This window comes from Gambusia affinis, linkage group LG05 (assembly GCF_019740435.1).
Source record: "Gambusia affinis linkage group LG05, SWU_Gaff_1.0, whole genome shotgun sequence".
NCBI lineage: Eukaryota > Metazoa > Chordata > Actinopteri > Cyprinodontiformes > Poeciliidae > Gambusia > Gambusia affinis.
The window spans coordinates 8,682,728-8,700,568 of record NC_057872.1 but is presented as its reverse complement, the minus strand read 5'-3'; the positions used below and the strand labels follow the sequence as shown (position 1 = coordinate 8,700,568).

At 42.3% G+C, this 17,841-nt stretch overlaps 1 protein-coding gene and 1 non-coding gene across 4 annotated transcripts; both read right to left on the bottom strand.

Annotated features, from left to right (window-relative positions):
• Positions 1-76: 76 nt before the first annotated feature.
• Positions 77-17,815, bottom strand: LOC122831513 (ATPase family AAA domain-containing protein 2-like). 3 transcript variants are annotated; one of them, XM_044117743.1, is made up of 30 exons: positions 17,463-17,815; positions 16,209-16,363; positions 16,092-16,129; positions 15,827-16,007; positions 14,866-14,953; positions 14,685-14,766; positions 14,369-14,518; positions 14,076-14,196; positions 13,793-13,801; positions 12,811-12,912; positions 12,516-12,624; positions 12,111-12,226; positions 11,634-11,808; positions 11,363-11,451; positions 11,047-11,206; positions 10,409-10,499; positions 10,104-10,281; positions 9,886-10,022; positions 9,661-9,793; positions 8,368-8,554; positions 7,110-7,295; positions 6,910-7,045; positions 4,375-4,571; positions 4,115-4,274; positions 3,057-3,179; positions 2,770-2,937; positions 2,035-2,685; positions 692-825; positions 461-589; positions 77-262 (listed from the first exon to the last, which is right to left on the bottom strand). In XM_044117743.1, the coding sequence occupies exons 1-30, from the start codon at positions 17,658-17,660 to the stop codon at positions 233-235; spliced, it is 4,413 nt and encodes a 1,470-aa protein (XP_043973678.1). In that variant the 5' UTR covers positions 17,661-17,815; the 3' UTR covers positions 77-232. The 3 variants fall into 3 exon arrangements, with proteins under 3 accessions (XP_043973678.1, XP_043973680.1, XP_043973679.1); XM_044117745.1 differs by having other exon boundaries at positions 14,369-14,503; XM_044117744.1 differs by lacking the exon at positions 13,793-13,801.
• On the bottom strand, positions 8,102-8,235 carry LOC122831885. The gene has a single exon (XR_006370784.1). It is a non-coding gene; the product is annotated as a small nucleolar RNA SNORA5 (small nucleolar RNA).
• Positions 17,816-17,841: the final 26 nt, after the last annotated feature.

Below are 17,841 nucleotides of genomic sequence, written 5' to 3'. Positions count from 1 at the left end.
AGAAAAGCTTCCTTGTCAGTAGCGACAGTACACTCCGTTCAAACGTTTTGTCGCGCAACAAAGGGAAGGCGCACAATAACAGGCGGAAAACCCTTTAATTACATATAAACAAGAAGTGATACAAACTTTGAGCTAAATCACAGATATAATCATTTTCTACAAAAAAAATAGGACCGTTGTCTGAATATTTACATGTATGAAAAAGATTATTTCTTCTTTTTCTTCTGAAGAGTCAGAAGTCTTCAATCTCTTGCTCCAATTCCTGATAAAAACAAGAAAATACGTCACACACATACTTGGCACGAAATATGTTCCCTCATGAACAACAGCACAGAAGTCGGACTTGAAATAAAACTCAAAAACTGAATTTTATATCAGAGAAATCTTTTAAAAATACCTATAAATATCAGGTTTTGACCTACGATGCTCTTCTGAAATCAATAAAAATGGACAAACCAACCTGTATCAGTCCCGTTTTGTTGTAGTCTTGTCTGTGTCTGTAGATGCTCTGGCAGAGCAGAGCGTAGAGTTTCTCCAGCTTGTAGACTTCATAGTCTTCCGTCTTTGTCACTACTTTATCTAGTAGCTCCTGGTTAAAAAGAAAGGAAGAAAAAGACGGATCAAGGTAATCAGAGATGTTGTTAAATCTCCTCCCCCCCAAATAAGAGTACAGTTTTTTGACATCACAAACCTTCAACTTGTCTCGGTCCACGACCAGAGGAGGATTCTCCTCGTTGAGAATCTGCAGAGCTCTGTCCACTGGGATCACGTGCTGCTGCAGCACCGTGTTTTTCAAGGCACGGGTCATCCGTCTCACGTTTCTCTCTGGGGCAAGAAACAAAAGAGGCACGCTGACTGATGCGCACCGTTTCATCTCCTCCTTGATTTCTAACAATATCTAGAGACGGAACGTTGAGTGTTTATTCGGGGGGTTTTCAGGAAATGAGAACAGCCAGCACCTCTTTACTTTTTTGATTGAAAGGAAAAACCACGCAGGCACAGAGACCAAATTAGTCTGTATGAATCTGTTATCTCACAGTAATGTTATTGTTCGCATCACTATCCTATTTGTAAGGCCTGAAGCAATGGATGCCAGTTGTGTTGGGAGTCCCAAAGGCAAACAGACGAGTGTGTGGAGGGGCAGAGGGAGGCTGAAAATAGAACGCTGATTCCATCTGGTCACCTGATTGGCTGATAATAGGCCAACTGTATTTGCAGCAATTTTTCTTTATTTACTCTTTTTAAATTTTGATATTGTTTCAAAAATCCACGTTTCAATGTATTTTACATTGACTTTATGTGATACAACTACAGAAGTTGGTGGACTACTGTGAAACCTACAAACATCACCAGGCTTTGCCTTTCAGAGATGAATACACTGACGGATTTGGATAAATTCAGATGGTCTGTGAACATTTCTAGACCTCTTTTTTTAATTATCGTTTTTTATTTGCCATGTTTTTTTCTTTCTGGTATTATAGTTGGATGGGGCCACAAACATCAAGTGAGTCTTGACGTAAAACAGGCGTGGATACACCCACTCACTAAGCTTGGCTGAATAAAACAAAGTTTTTTAAACAAAGTTCTAATTTTTGCTGCTGGGAGTAACTAAAAATGAATAAATAAATACCAAAGATGTCATCCAAAAAGTTATGAATCTGTGCATCTGTCTTATTAAGTGAAACATCTGAGACACTCTTTACAGAGTAAAGAGAATATTTAAAACACCACGTTTTTCGTTTTTAACTGGTAAGAAATGATTGGCTCCAGTACTTTCGATTTGGTGTCCAAAAGGTTTGGACACCGTATGTTTATATAAAAAGCAAAAAGATTGGTCCAGTCAAAGTCCAGACCAAAATCTAATTGAGAATCTGTGGAGGTCCAGAAAATTATGCCAAGCTGTCAGACGCACTCCCTAAAAGACTTGCTGCTGAAAATCTCTACCAAGTATTGGCTGCGAAAGGGCAGAATACAAATGCATGACACACTTTTCAGATTGTTCAGTGGTTTGTAACATGACGAAGGATGACCAACCTGCGCTCGTGTCCGTCTCGCTCCTGGCAGCGGCCACCGCGTCGGTGGTGGAGGTTTCTGTTGCATCCACCACCATGGGCTCAGCGGGTTTGTCCAGCTCTGCTTCATCTCCTGTGACCCGTTTGCTGTTCTGATCGTCAGCGGAGTGACTCCTCTCCACCTGCGTCTCTGACTGATCGGCAGGACTCATGTTTGCCGCGATGGCGTTCTGAGCGTCTCCCTCTCCCTCCACGCAGTCGTTCCTTTTCGTGCGGACAGAGACGCCCTCGTCTGCGTCTCCCCCTGTGAAAGGTCCAGATTGCTCTGACTGATGCCGGACAGCTTCGGCGTCTTTTCCTGGTCCGTCTTCGTCATGCCGGTTTTGCTGCTCTTTAGCACCTGGTTTCTTCTCAGTCACTTCCTCCTGACCGTTCGGCTCAGAACTACGTTCCTGATCTGCTGCACTTCCTGGCTCGACGTCCATCAGACCCTCTTTAATTTCTCCGTTGAGATTCTCTGCTGCTCCTTCTTTCCCAGCCTCGTCCTCATCATCCCCATCGTCTTCGTCCTCATCGGAAGCGTCGTCCTTGGATACGTGGGGGGACGAGGAGGGCTTCTTCTTTGCTATGTACCCAGTGGACCAGCGACTTCTCCGACGCTTCTTCTTATGCACTGAGGCAACAGAAAAAATATTTAAATATCACGGGAAACCTTAAAGCTGCAGGTTTTTTCCCCTTTAATTAAGCATGTTGTTACCTGTGTTTCTGGGTGTCGTAACAGCAGAGACCGCTGTACTGCTGGCAGCAGCAACAGTGGGTTCAACCGGCTCGCTGTGTGGGGTGAAATTATTGGGGCCTGCAGCAGATCTGGGATGTTTAGGAAGAACGTGGTAGAAAGAGGGAGCGAACCGGGCAGTGGAGCAACCTGAAATGGTTCAAATTAATAATCATAATTCCAGATTTTAGCAATTTTTAGAAACTTCCAAGATCCTAAAGCCAACTGTTAAGTGACAACTTGTGGATGAAAAGCAGCCACATACTGACCCCTTGTTCGGCGAGACTCTTTAATCTCCTCACAAATCTTCTCAAAGTTTTCATCCAGTTCTTCTCGGATGATGGCGTGGACGGTGTCCTTCAACGCACACGCTCTGTGACGGATCTGCCGATCTGCAGGAAACACAGTAGCACAAGAGTGCGCTCATTTCAAAAATAATAATAATAAAAAAGAATCGTTTCACTTTTACTACAGAAAACTTGTGTATCTCAGCAAGATTTTCTTTGATCAAGCAACATAAAGTAGTGCGCGATTGAGAAGAGGAGGAAAATGAAGAACCTGAGGCAAATATGTGTTTGACCACTTTTTTCTGCAACTACGGCTGTGAATGCTCCAGCTTTGTGCATCCAGGCACATTTCTCTTTCCTAAAAAGCCCCAGCTCAGTCAGACTGAGTGGAGACAGAAGAAAGTCGGTTTTCAAAACAGATTCTCGATTAGCTTCAGGCGCTGACTCAGACACAAAACTACTGATCTCAATCACTCTGGCTGTGTGTGTAGGGCGTTTGTCCAGGTAGAAGGTAAACTTTTACACCATTTCTAAGACTCAAGAGTTTTTCGGGGGTTTCATTCACCGTTCAGGATTTTTATTCCACACGTTTAGTTTTGCATGCTGCTGCTTTCACATTGATAAGAAAAAAAACCCATAGTGTAGCATTTTTGTTTACTAAAAATGCTTGACAGCATTTCAGCAATCCGTTTCATTTTGCTAGTCTCTTAGCTTGCTCTGCTAGTTTAAGCGGGCAGCCACGTCTCGACACGCTTGCAGTTGGGTCACACTTTTTTCCTCTTTTCCCATAATGAATCAAACTGTTCATTTATGTCCTCTAAAAAAAAAAAACCTGAGACCTTCTCACAACAGCTGTTTTCATACAGAGTCTAAATCACACAGATGGACTATTTATCAATTGGATCATTCATTCAATGAAACCAACTGGTTGGACTGCATTTCCACTAAATAAAAATCTGTGCCGCACTTTTTTGTTGTTGTAAAGATGAATTAATCTGCTTCCTTTTCTCTACGCTGCACATGTTGTGTATATTTGGTACCTGAAGGGTCCCTGTCTGGGTTGTACTCCAGGGCGTTTTGCCAGATGAGGTCGACATCCTGGAGAAACTCTCTGACCGTGCCGTATCGATGGAGGTCGATCCTCGACAGAACGGTGGACAGGTCCATGGGCTTCTTGATTACTTCGGCGTAATCCGGAACCTGCGCAACACACGTGGCGTCGTTAATAGAGAACAAGCCAAACTTCTGGGGAGAAAAATGTCACTGAGAGCGACTGGAGGAGAGAAGCCTGGGCGGCTACCTCGTCCAAATCCACGGGTTTAGTGAAAGCCTTGAAGCGTTTGTCTTGAGAGAGGCGGTTCGTGACGTCGCGCAGAAACAGCCGCAGCTCCCTGAGCGTGTCCTCTTCCTGCTCGTCCAGCCGCCGACTCTCCTCCTCCGTCAGCTGTCGAGGCGGAGGCGGGGGCGCCACCGGCAGCACCTCCAACGCACGGAGCACTGGCAAGTGAGGATTCAGAAGATGCAAAAATAAGCTAAAATGTGAATTTCAAACTTTTCCAGCACCACACTCTGAAGATAGAAACTATAAAAGGACATTTGATTCGCTACTGTATATCATTTACTACAGTTAATTTTTGTGATAGTATTCCACATTCAACAGCACTGACAAGGTCTTAAATTTTAAGTTCTGAAAAGTCTCTCTCTCACACACGCATTACACATCTCACTGGTCCAAGAACAAAACACAAAATTTGGCAAAAAACCCCCCCCAACTTTGTTCAATGTATAGACTGTAGGACGATCAATAAGTCATTAAGTTGTTAGAAATATTACAGTGAAACAATCCAAACAAATTGTGTTAAGATAAATGACCTTTCAGCTAAAACTAAATGCTTTATACCAGGGGTTTTCAAAGTATGAAAGGGTGAGCCCCCCTTCAAGGAGCTTAAGGCCTGCTGCGCCTCCACACGCCCCCCACCCCCCCACCCCCCCGGGGAGGAGGAGGGGGGGGGAGTTCTAAAAACTCCACCTTCAGCCCTGCTCTGGCCAAAACCAGTGATGTCATAGTTACTTTGAAAAAGTAACTTTAATCGGACTACTGATTACTCCTTGAAAAAGTAACTTAGTTATATTACTGACTACTTGACTTGGAAAGTAACTAAGTTACTTTCCAAGTCAAGTAGTAACTAACTGCAGGAAAGTAACTAACTGCAGGATTAAGTAACTTTTTAGTTACTTTCAGCAGCTGCTAACAACAACGCTCCGCCTCCTGTGAAAATCACATTGAGCTTTGCCAATACTTAATTGTAAGTTATTTTATAATGGTAACATCAACAATGTGTCTCCACTGATAAGGTTGAACTGAAGAGGAGATTGTACAAAAAATAAAAAACATGAGTAATTTGTGTGGTCCACTGTTGTCTGGAAAACTCTAAGAAGGATTTTAAAGCCCCCCTCCCCCCAGCCTCCAGATTCTGCGTTACGCCCCTGAGTTTGATGTCGCAGCGCACAGAGCTCCTCCTGCAGCTCCACAGCTCCGATGGCTGCGACACTTACCGTAATATTAATAATTATAACGGTGCTAACTTGCCATTATAACTATTGCCAACTACGGACACGTTTATTCGTGGCTGTTTTCACGTTTATTGCGCTGTTCATATTGGTCTCGATGTTTGCAGTTTTCTGGAGCACAACGCGAAGCTCGATGTCATTGAGAGGTAATAAATTAAGTTGACATTAACAAAAACACAGCGGGACGGATCATCCGGGAAATGATGAACAGGGAGAGACTGACTAAAACTAGCTTAATGATGGACAAATTCTGGGATTTATTGTGAGTCTCTGCTTATTTCCAAGCCCAAATGAGCAACTTCACGTTCAAAAACGAGCCCAAAAAGGCGCAACCCGCCACTCATTAAATCTGCAAGCGACTTTTAAAAAATGAAGCCCAAAGCCGCTTATAATAATCGGACTTGTCGACAGAAACTCAAAATAATTCCAGTTTTTCCACCAACAAAATGGGCATCTCCCTCCATTGTTTACATTTCTGTCGCATAGAGACGTCGGTCACTCGACAAGACGAGTAGAGGAAATACGATTAAATAACAAAAGAAGATAGTAACGCACAGTAACGCAAAAATGATTTTGAGAAGTAACTGTAGTCTGACTACTGGATTTGAAATAGCAACGCGTTAGATTACTCGTTACGGAAAAAAGTGGTCCGACGTCAGTAACGTTACTGACATCACTGGCCAAAACATCCTCTAAGGAGGAAAACATTTCCACTGATCCCCGCTCCACACGCGCACCCCACTACCAACTTTTTCCTAAATCCACAGAGTTGATCGTGTGCGTAAAAGACGTTTCTCTCACATCAGTAGACAGCAAGCAGATAGCTTTTCCGGTTTACTTTTTCCCTCGCACCGCGCCTCCCCTAAAGTGCTCTGGCGCCCCCCAGGGGAGGCGCGCCTCACACTTTGAAAACCGCCGCTTTATACAATGAAAGTCACAAAAAATGGCAAAAAGAAATAATTTAGGTGATTCTAACTGATGCAAAACACGGAAAGTTTAGTCTGATTTAACTTCAGTCACTGAGAAAAAAAAATTATCCGTGGTTTTATTGAATGTATGAAAATATCAGGTTTCAACTGTATATAACATTTTCTGAAAAACCCCATCAAATTCCACTTTACAACAAAACTGTGCAGTTTGAATATCAAGCAACATCAAGCATTTTACACTTTCCAAACCTAATCAAACCTTTCAAGCACCTGAACAAACCCCCGTTTTTCTTTTTTCTTAAACAGAATTATGATTTCAGATAATCATTTCTTACCAGCTTTTCTTTTAGAGGCTGGAGCTTTGGCAGCCTGGTTGAGGAGGATCTCCTCAAAGAAGTCCCTTCTCTCTTGGCTGGTGGGGACTGGGACACGAAAAACCTCTCCGTACTCGACCCGAAACAGCTCCTGCACCTGGAACATGACGGCAGATTAATATCTCACTTCCGTGAAATAAACGTTTCTCACAGCGGCGTACCTCCATGCTGAGCTGGTCGTGATGGACGCTGCAGGTGGCCAACAGCAGAATGGGAGAGAAGGCAGGAATGGAGCCGAGGAGGCTCAGGAAGGTGGCCCTTAACGCAGAGCCCACCGTCTCCCACCACTGGCCGATGTGAGGGATGTACAGGATGCTGGGAGAGGTTCGCTTGGCCTCAACAAAAATCTGGGGAGCATCAAACTGGATCAGTTTCTGGTTGTGCTATTCAGACTCACAGCTGGAAGCAGGACACGAAGAGTCGGTGGACAAGTGTCATGGATTCTGGACATTAAAGCCAAGCAAATACTGGTTGATCAGGTTATTAGAAACTAGAAAAAAATGTGCCTTTTTTTCAGTCGGGGAAAGTAAGACGACTAACAAAAATTCAAGATATCCATTTATACCTGGTCTGTTTATTAAAAACAGAATTGTTCAGTTTATGCCAAACAGAATTTTCCCTTAAGAAATTATTGCAACCTGATTCTCCAGTGCTGGTCCTGGAAGAGCAGCATGTTATAAGACAAAAAAAATAATAATAATAACAATAAAAAATACAATTTTGAGAGAGCTGCCATTGGGCATAAAGGTTATTGTTGCTTTGAGATGATTTTCAAGTAATATAATGTTATTGGCATAATAATGCAAGAATATATTTGTAGGAATAGTTTACCTAAACATTTAACACTGGAAGACATTTTAAATACCCAAAATAAATAAACAACATATAAAATGGGAACTGGAGTCTCTGTAAACAGGGATAACCTTCAAAACAGAGACAAATAGAGACTAATGCACCAGACTGAAAATTTCTGTCATCCAGTTTTTGATAGAGACATGAGAAAAAGATACAATCATCCAAATGGAAACCAGCGAGCTTGTGTTAATTTTTCCTGCGATTAATTGATTTATTGTGGCAAGCTTAATGGAGGGTTTTGTAAACAGTTTAAACTTCACATGTTCACCTTTTTCAGCACCGAGATGAATTAAGAGGAGATTGTCTGTAGCACAGATTTGTCCCCATTTGCTATTATGAGAGGAAGTGGGGCCCATGAACTACAGTTTATGTGGCAGCCATTTTGGCCAGTGATGTCTACCAAAGAGACACACTGAATTTGACAAGGCTGCAAAAGAAACAAAAAAAGAAAGAATCTGTGACTTTTAGAGCGTTGTTCATAATGTTATGTTTGAATGCGAGAAGGCAGACATATTTCATGATAATATCTGACATCAGAGTGCATTCAGAAAACTTCCCTCTCACCTTCGCGCATGTTTCTTCGGGCGCCGTCACACTGGCTCCAAACAGGACGGCCATGTCCAGGGTGTACACCGTGAATTTCTCCAGAGCGTGGAGCACAGCGGGACCCAGGTGGGAGTTCTGACCCGAGCCCGGCCGGCCCTCCAGCAGCAGCCTGGGACGGTACGACGTCGGCTGACTCAGCACGCTCCTACATGGGAGGACGGGTTGCCAGGGGGAGTAACTTTTAGACATTTAACCAAAAATCATACAAGGCTATTATTAACGGCTATACCAAAGAGAATCCTATATTATATATATCAGTTTGTAGGAAAGATTTATATTTAAATTATGTATTACTATGGCTGCAACACCATGATTATTCTGATAAAAAAAAAAAAACACTTAAAGCTTTTTTTATACAATATTAAAAATACACCAAACGAAACCAAACAAAATAATTCGATTCCTTTTTTAAAAAAGAAAATAAACATTTTAGTGCATAAAATGCAAGGATGCATTATTTCTTTAGTGAGCGCTTGATCATTTGCAGCAAAGGATGCGTTTGCAGCTAAAAGACACTTTCAACATCAACATGTGAAAAGCTCAGGCTTTATGCTTGACATTACATTAACATAGTGTTGGAATAATCTAAAGACCAATTTTTGGATCAAACAATTAATGACGTTTTACACAATTTCCACTGGATGAAACTGAAACTATTCCACTTCAGGAGTCCTGAGGAAAGCATATTTACAAACAAAAGATGTTTTTTATTTTTGTACAGTTTTGACTTAATGACTGCTCTCTGGGCCATTTTTCGGCAAATGGCAGTTTATCGTTTAGTGCAGGGGTGTCAAAGTCAAATGGACGGAGGGCCAAATAAAAAATTTTGCTACAAGCCGAGGGCCGGACTGATCAAATGTTCATTGAGATTTTTTTTTTAAATGACGCATTTGGTCTAGTGCAGCGGACCGGGGGGGAATGGGGGGGGGGGGTGCGCGCGTTGTGAGGATCGAACGGGGGGGGGTGCATCTTTTCAGACGGGGTGCCGGCTTGCTGCGGGCCGGTTCTAATATCATCCCAGGGGCCGTAGAAAATCTTCTCGCGGGCCGGATGTGACTCTGACATATGTGGTTTAGTGTGTAAATTCCAAATAATGATGAATCTATTACCAAATTAGTTGACAATTTTTTCAGTAATCGATTCATAACTATTAATACGATTAATCATTTCAGCCTTACGCTTTACTCAACTCAACACAAGAAGTAAATAAATACTTTCAAGTTATTTTCGGAGGAAGAGTGACTGATTTACCCGTTGAGGTCCAGCAGGCCGCTGGCGGCGGGGAGCTTTAACCGAGACTGGGAGGTCGGCCCACTGGAGACGACGTCACCCTCCTCTTCCTCACTAAACATCAAGTCTTCATCTGACGTCCCACAGCCCACATCTGCAAACAAAGAACCCCACAGAATGACAATAAAGATGATGCTCTTCTCTGTAGTGGAGAAAATACCAACAAAAAAAAAAAAAACAAGGCACCTAGTTCTCTCTTCCTCTTCAGTCCCTGATCTGCATGTGGGAAGACTCGCCTCACCGTGTGCAGAACCGTCTGCAGGGTGGCGTTCAGCAGAGGCCGGATGGCAGGTATCAAGGCCTTCGCTGGTGACACCATCGCCCTGAAGACCAAGAGGAAGAATTCAACAAAACATCTGCAGGATTAAGAGCCGATGGAGAAACCAAAAGTTTCGTTGCTCTACCTTTGGGCAGCTGGTACCATCTTGGACATGGCGCACGTAAAGTCTTTGCTAGCGATGACGATGGAGTTCACGTCCAGAACCAACTTCTGGGACGAAGAGTAGATCTGTGGGTAGCGGCGCCGCAGAGCGCACAATGCTGCCTCGGAGCAAACCGCCTTGATATCGGCTCCACAGTATCCTTAGACGAGGAAATGGATGACGCTTGTAAATCAGTACAGTATTTTAGAAAAAAAAAGAAAAAAAAGAAGAATGTTTCTTTCTGTTGTTGCTCCAAAGGTTTCCTGCCTCTACATAAAAAAACATACCAACACATTTCTCTGCCAGTTCCTCCAGGAAGGCCTCTGAGGGTGGAGGGGTCCACTGCCTGGTGTGGATCGTCAGAATCTCCCTCCTGGCCTGTGAATTACGCAGAAGCAAGATGTTTAGTGTCCAGAAACAAAACTTTTGAACACACAAAAATTTTACAATTTCAAAACTGACTATTTTCATTTAAACAGATTCTTCTAAGAAAACATTGCTCCTCATTTCACAAAACCCGAAAAGATTTACGTTTCTAAATGTTACACAGCAGAAAGAAAAAAATAGAAAAAAGAAAAATAAATAAAATAAAGATCAACAAAGCAGAAAATTTTGCAAGAGTTATTTCGAGTTACAATACGTAGACACAGGATTATTGTTGTTGATGTTTCGTTTTATTGCTGCCGTCACTATCGGGTTGGGCAATATGAAATAAAATAAACCATTTTTCCACAATTTTTATTCCTCACTAAGATTTTGTAGTCCAGGTTCAAGGATCCCAAAGCTACAAGTGGATAAGTCAAAATGAAATCTCAAATTTCCTAAATGCAAATTTTCAGAAACAGCAAATTTGATTAATTGATAAAACCGATTTATCGCCCAGCACATTTTTTTGTTGTTGTTGCTTGATTAAAAACTTCCCCACCTCTCTGTCTGGCAGACCGAACAGGAACTCTCTGTCGAAGCGTCCGGGTCTCCTCAGAGCTGGGTCGATGGAGTCCAGGCGGTTCGTCGCTCCGATGACGACGACCTCCCCTCTACTGTCCAACCCGTCCATGAGAGCCAGGAGGGTCGACACGATGGAGCTACAGACACAGGAGCAAACTTTAAACGATAAAACCTCAGGTTTCTAGCTCCTCTCCTTATAGAGAAGCGTAGGGACAGCAGGATATGGAGTTGCATCTAGTTTGATGTTTTGGTTCCGCTCAAAGCTACAGCTGGATCAAAAGAAGAACTCAAACCTGTGGATCTGGTCCTGCCGGCTGGATCTGACTGGAGCCAAACCGTCGATCTCATCAAAGAAGATGATGGACGGACGCATCTGATAGGCCTAAAACACACAGGAACAGTCACTGACTGCACACCATGACTTCATGACTGTAGGAGACAAACTGGTTTTATTTAGTCAGATTATACATGAGAAATCACTGGTAAATGTTTCCTTTTCTAATTGGTTGTTAAATAAATATAAAATGATGAAAAGAGAATGTCATTTAAAGAGCTCGGGCTTACCTGATCGAACAGCAGCCGCAGCTGTCGCTCTGATTCTCCCACCCACTTGCTGAGGCAGTCCGCTCCTTTCCTCATGAAGAAGGAGACCTTTCTTTCCCCCTGGCTGCACTCGTTGGCCAGCGCTCTGGCTACCAGGGTCTTCCCGGTGCCTGGAGGGCCGTAAAACAGGCAGCCCCTGGAAACAAGAGGGGTCACAGAAATTATGCTTGTGGAGGAGACATGACGGCGGTAAAGCGGAGGAAAACGTGTTATGAATGAGGAAAATGATTGATATGCACATAAAACATACCAAGAAGAGACCATAAACACCAAAGTTTACCATTTTGGAACAATTCACAGCTATCAACTGATTTTTCTGAGTCATTTTTTCCAATAAAAATGTAGTTCTGAGTTCACTAGTGCTTCCGTCTTGAGGCATTTTTATTCAGCCACCAAACAGCGCTATTTTTCCATTTCCACAGGACTCGTGACTTTTACCTCGGTGGCTGTATTCTGAACCTCTCAAACACCTCTGGGTAGAGCAGAGGGAACACCACCATCTCCTTCAGGGCCGAGATGTGTCTGCTCAGCCCTCCAATGCTGTCAAAGCGAACCTGGAGCAGGAGAAACAAGCTTCTGTCAGGATTTCTTCCCCATGCTTTTTCCATAAGAAGAAAAAAAAAACCCTATACATCTCATTTACATTTCCTTGGTGTAGACCACTTTGTGTTAATCTGTTAACTAAAATCACAATGAGATACATTAAAGTTTGTGGCTATTTCGTGACAAAGTTCAAGAAGTACTTATGCTTCACACTAAACCCATCCTGTAACTATACATTCAAAGTGCTGAGAAAATAAGTTTAGCGTTTGGATGCATTACTTCATCCTTCCTGCAGCTCACCGTCTTGTCGATGTGCATGGGGTCAACGTCAGCGAGGCTGGCTCCGATCTTCATCCTGTCTTTCTGGATCCCCAGCAGGTCTTCTTTCACGAGGTTCATAGGGAGGCATCTTCAAAAAAACAAAAAAAATTAATAAAACACAAAACAAAAACACCCATTAAATAGCTAAATTTTAATGATTCTTTCTGATGTAATCGCAGAGTCACAGATGACACATCCTCAAGTGCTAAAAATTCAAGAATGAGGTTTGAAATAGAAATCAAGAACTCGGTTCACCAGTTTTCGTTTCTCTCACCTGTTGACCGACCTGCTCCGGTTGTTACTCCTTCGCCTCTGGAATTTCTCATCATCCGAGGAAGAAGATGTGGAGTCGCTGCTGTGGATGGCGTGTCGTCTCCTGTCAGGTAGAAAAAGATGTTAGATTAGTTTTCCTGTCTCACTGCGAAACGATGCAACATGCAGACCATTAAACTTGATCCAACAATTCCTGTTTGTTGGATCAAGCTAACAAAATACAAACACGTTTATGCCTAAACATATCGGCATCGCAACATTCACCAACATGATCATGTTGTATGTTTTCCTTGTATTGTGCAACCCCGGGTGACAGTAAAAATAACGCATTGGACTCCAGTGACAGGTCTAATATATAGGACTGCAACTAAAGATTATTTTACTAATCGATTATTCTGGTGATTAATCAGATAAAAAAATAAAATTGGCACAGTTTACTGATTTTTCATTAACATTTTTATGCAACACTAGAAATGCATTAAAAAAAATGCAAATGAACAAGCAATTCAGTTAATTTTTGTCTTAATTAAGAAAAGCATTTTATTACCTAAAATGCAACAAATAGCATTTCTGTAGTAACTTTGATCCGGGCAAAGCTAAAACCATACTGCTTCAGGAGTTTTGGGTAAAATGGAATTGCAAACAAAGGCGTTTTTATCTCACGTTAAATGCAAAATATAGATATACTATGTACAGCTTTGACTCAGTTACTCCTCGTTTTTTCAGCAAATGGCGTTTTTTTTTTGGAGTCTGTAAACTACAGTTAACGAATTATCAATTATTACTAAATTAGTTGACGGTTATTTCAAAAATGTGTTCACGATCAATCGTTTCAGCCATATTAAGATAGCATTAGTGTTAATACAACAGAAGTGCTTAAAAAAGAAGAAAGAGCCAATCACCAACACCTGCAATGCTAACAAACACATCCAGCACCCCACAGACAAACCGAGAGCCCAACGAAGACACAGTAAAGGTCTTACCTCTCAGAACTACTCCAGAGGTTGGGAGGGAAGCCAATGAGAAAAAAACAAAAAACAAAACAGACAAATAGAAATTGGAGAGATTTTTTGGTAGAGATCTTTAGGAAAGTTGGGCTAACTTTTTATAATAAGGGAGAAGTAGATCTAGGCATCATGGGTCAGCTACCTGCTTCTGGTTTTGCAGAGGTTACAGTCACAAGACTTTAAAAACCGCTCAACTTTTCCGTCGCACCATTCTGATAACCTAAAGTCTGAAAAAAGTCCAGACGAGTGGAAAACCAACCTGCTGGTTCTCCTTTGGTTATAGGGGCTCCTGGGGGCCGTGGAGCTGAACCTGAACCTCCGTCTCGTAGGAGACGAGTGCTCCTTGAAGTACATGCTGCGCTTCCTGGGCTCCCGCGGTTCTGCAACAACATTACAACCATTTATTACAAAAAGCTTGTTGGTAAGCTTCGGCAGTAGTTCTACCTCGCATTCAGATTGATCATTACAAAGCCGTGCTCTTTATACAGACACTCATCCAAGCTTCAGAGATCAATAATTGATTAAAGTGATCCCTTTGAACAGACGCGGTACCATCTAACGGGGCCTGGTAGCGAACTACAGTCTTCCTCTGCCGGAAGTCGTATCGTTGGTGGTTTTCTTCTTCTTCTTCGTCATCTTCGCCGTCTTCATCCTCCTCCTCTTCTCCATCTTCACTGTTGTCATCATCTTCATCATCATCATCTTGAGTTTCAAATGAAAACACAGACAGACAGTGTAAAGAAGGACATAAAAGTCTTCAGGAAGTTGAGGTTCGTTTAAAGTAAATGAAGCTGATTGGATCTTTCCGACGCCGAGATGCATCCCGACCGCGTCTCTGAAGCACTTCCACCTCGTTTCCTCTCCTCACCTTGGTTCTTCTCCTCGGTTTTATTACTCTTGGTATTTGTCCTCAGGGACCGCCTCATTCTGCCTGAGCCGTAGACTCCAACCTGTCAGGACGAAACATAAAAATCCTGAAACGACTGACACAGCAGAGAGCTCAAACTCGGGGAGCATTGTAAAAAAACAAAAACACAAACACACATCACCTCTTCTGTGTTTTCTCTGTCTCTGCTCCTCAGCCGGCGTCTCATTTTCTGCATGTCGTCCATCTTTTGGAGAACTGCTTCAGCGGTGCTGAGAAGAAATCACAGCAAAGATTTTTTTGTGGGGGGGGAATGTCTCTTAACGCTCACAGAACAAAACAACGTCTCCTCGAATCCATCTTTATATATTTAATTTGATTTACACCATGACTTTGATTCTATTTTAACAGATGACTATGCTCTGGTCTAAAACCATTTTATCGCAGCTCCAGCTGCATGTTTACAGTTATTCTCCAGCTGCAAGGTGAACTTCCCAATCTCAAGTCTTCTGAATTTTCTGACAAGAAACCCCCCCACCCCACCCCGCTTTTTTGCAAACCAATAATTTACAATAAAAGTGAGTAGGCTGAAGCCAAGCTTCGTTTGTCACCACCCTCAAAAATGGTTCTTGAAAAATGGTCTCAAAAACGACAATATTTTCACCTTTTGCAGTAATTTCTTTATCCAGCAAAGTTTGTAGTGACAACAGACCTATAACTAGTTTGTGTCCTCCAAATTACTTTTGGCAAATTGCAAAAGAGATAACTTTTGCCTCTTTTAACGCCATTTCTCCACAACAATCCAGGCTTTTTGAGTCCACAACTCGACAGTTGTCACTATCAGTTGCACTGAACTTTATTTAGCAGTGTCCAAGTTAAAGGGGAGGGGGGTTGAAAACAAATGATAAACATACCATTATACAACTGTAAAAATATTGTAAAACATTACTATCTATTTAAAAACTAGGTGAATGTTTGTGTACATCACATATAATGCCAACAAATACATGTTATGTATGCTTTCCGAACGGCACTGTGAAGTTAGCATTCAGTACAATTATAGGCCAATATGAATGTTATAGATCAAACTAGAGAAATAAAGGTGGCTGAATCGACAGAACTGGTTTGGATGTTGCTCGACTCACTTGGTAATGAGGCGATCGTAGAGCGCCGACTGTTTGCGGGAGTTCAGTTTATATCTCGTGATTCTGGAGCTTCTTCGAACCGAGTGATCCTCCTCCTCCTCTTCCTCGTCCACTTCCCGGCTCTGCAGGTTAAAACGACTCCTCTTGGGCGTGGATGACCCCTCTGCCTCATCTGGAACATCTGGCAGGAAGGATTACATTGAGGGTTAGCCATCCAGTAAACAGAACGCTTTCACACAGTCAGTGGTGCGGTGCTGCTCCTCACCAGAGGGTTTTGCTTCCCTCTGCAGCCTGGAGGACTTCCTGGTCATCAGAAACAGAAAACACAAAGTCAGATCATTGTGTTTGTAGAATTCAAACGTAGACTAAACAAACGTTTCACCTGGTGCAGCAGCCGTCTGCTTTGTCCTCATCCACAGGAGAGCTGGTCTTGGGCTCCATGTCAGCAAAAGAAACTTCCAGCTTCACTCTTTGTCCTCGACTCCTCAGGGAATGACCGAGACCTCTTCCATCGTCCTGCTTCATGTCCCTGTGACCCTGAGACAGTTACGGAGAGCTTAAGTTTATATTTAAACCAAAAACTCAAGATGATTTAGTCTCATAAAGAAGATTCAAGATGTCTAGACTCCCTACAATTGTAAAAATGTAAAAAATTGAGACATTTCCAGTCACAACTTTCACTGTTTGTATTTATGTTCTGATCTGAAACACAAAAAGTGTATTAACTTATAGTAGATATTGCTACAGCTATAATGTTTGAAGAATAAAACATTAAAAAAGCAATTACTTTAAGGAAGGAAGAGGCGTAGAATAAAAAGAAAAAGGGAGGGAGGGAGGACGGATAGAAAGAAAGAAATATATAAAGAAATATAAATATAAAGAAATAATAACTGAAGGAACAGGAACTTAGGCAACGAAAGGAGGTCAGGAAGAAAGAATAAAGTAAATTAAAATGACAGAAAAGTAAAAGGAATTTTTCAAGGAAAGAAGTGAACTATTGCATTTAATCAAGTTTAGTAGTGGATGAAGTTTAAGAAGTGGATGGTGGTTTTGAAAGACAAGTGTCAGAATATTGCAAAAAACAAACAGTAAGACTGGACGAATTGATGAAAGCTCAAAAATAGATTAGTTTTGCCCATTGGACAATGGGCAAAGAACCGAGTGAATACAATATTTAGACTATGAGATAAAGTATAAAGTAGAGAAATATATAAATATATATTTCCCCATACCTTAGCTGAGTTAAGTTCAAACTTTATAGAAAGTACAAGTCTTGATTATAATCAGTTTCTCAGGTCTGAGATCCAGGTTGAAAAGTGAGGGATGAAGAAAGTGGTTCAGCATTTTTGTGTTTGATATTTTTAGAGTACCAGGAAACAAACAGGTTAAAAGCGCTAGGTTACTGTGTATGTTATCTGCATCACTCGTTAATCATCTTTACCCTCGTATCAACAACAGCGCAAAAAAAAAAAAGTTTCTACTAAATCTGAAGGACAGAGCAGCGATGCGCTCTAGCTGTACGAGAAGCTGCAGAGGCTGAGCTAGTTAGCTTGGCGCGTTAGCTAAAGCAGCACACCTAAGTTACCATTAACGACAACTTGTCCTCTAAACAAGTGCTATCCTCGCATGTTCTTACATTCATTGAGTTGGTTTCGGGGCTGCTGAAGCTGTCATTCAGGGACCGAGAGGACCGAGTCACCCGGGCGGACTTTCTCTGCGAGGCGGGAATCAGCGACAGAAAGTCGGGGCTCATTTCCAGCTCCGTCGTCCTTCTCTTTGGAATAGCGGCCACCGGTTCAACTCCGACACCACCGCTGCTGCGTAGGACCACCATCTTGACTTTATTACAACCACAAATGATGGAGAAATCTGTCCACGAGTGTTACGTTTACAATATCGTCAACATAATACAAATAACGCGCCGTCTTCTCCAGCTGACACACACTCCTTCCTCTCCGAACCCTTGATTTCTGGCGCCATAAACGTCATCAGGGCGTTATGTGGACAGGAGTTCT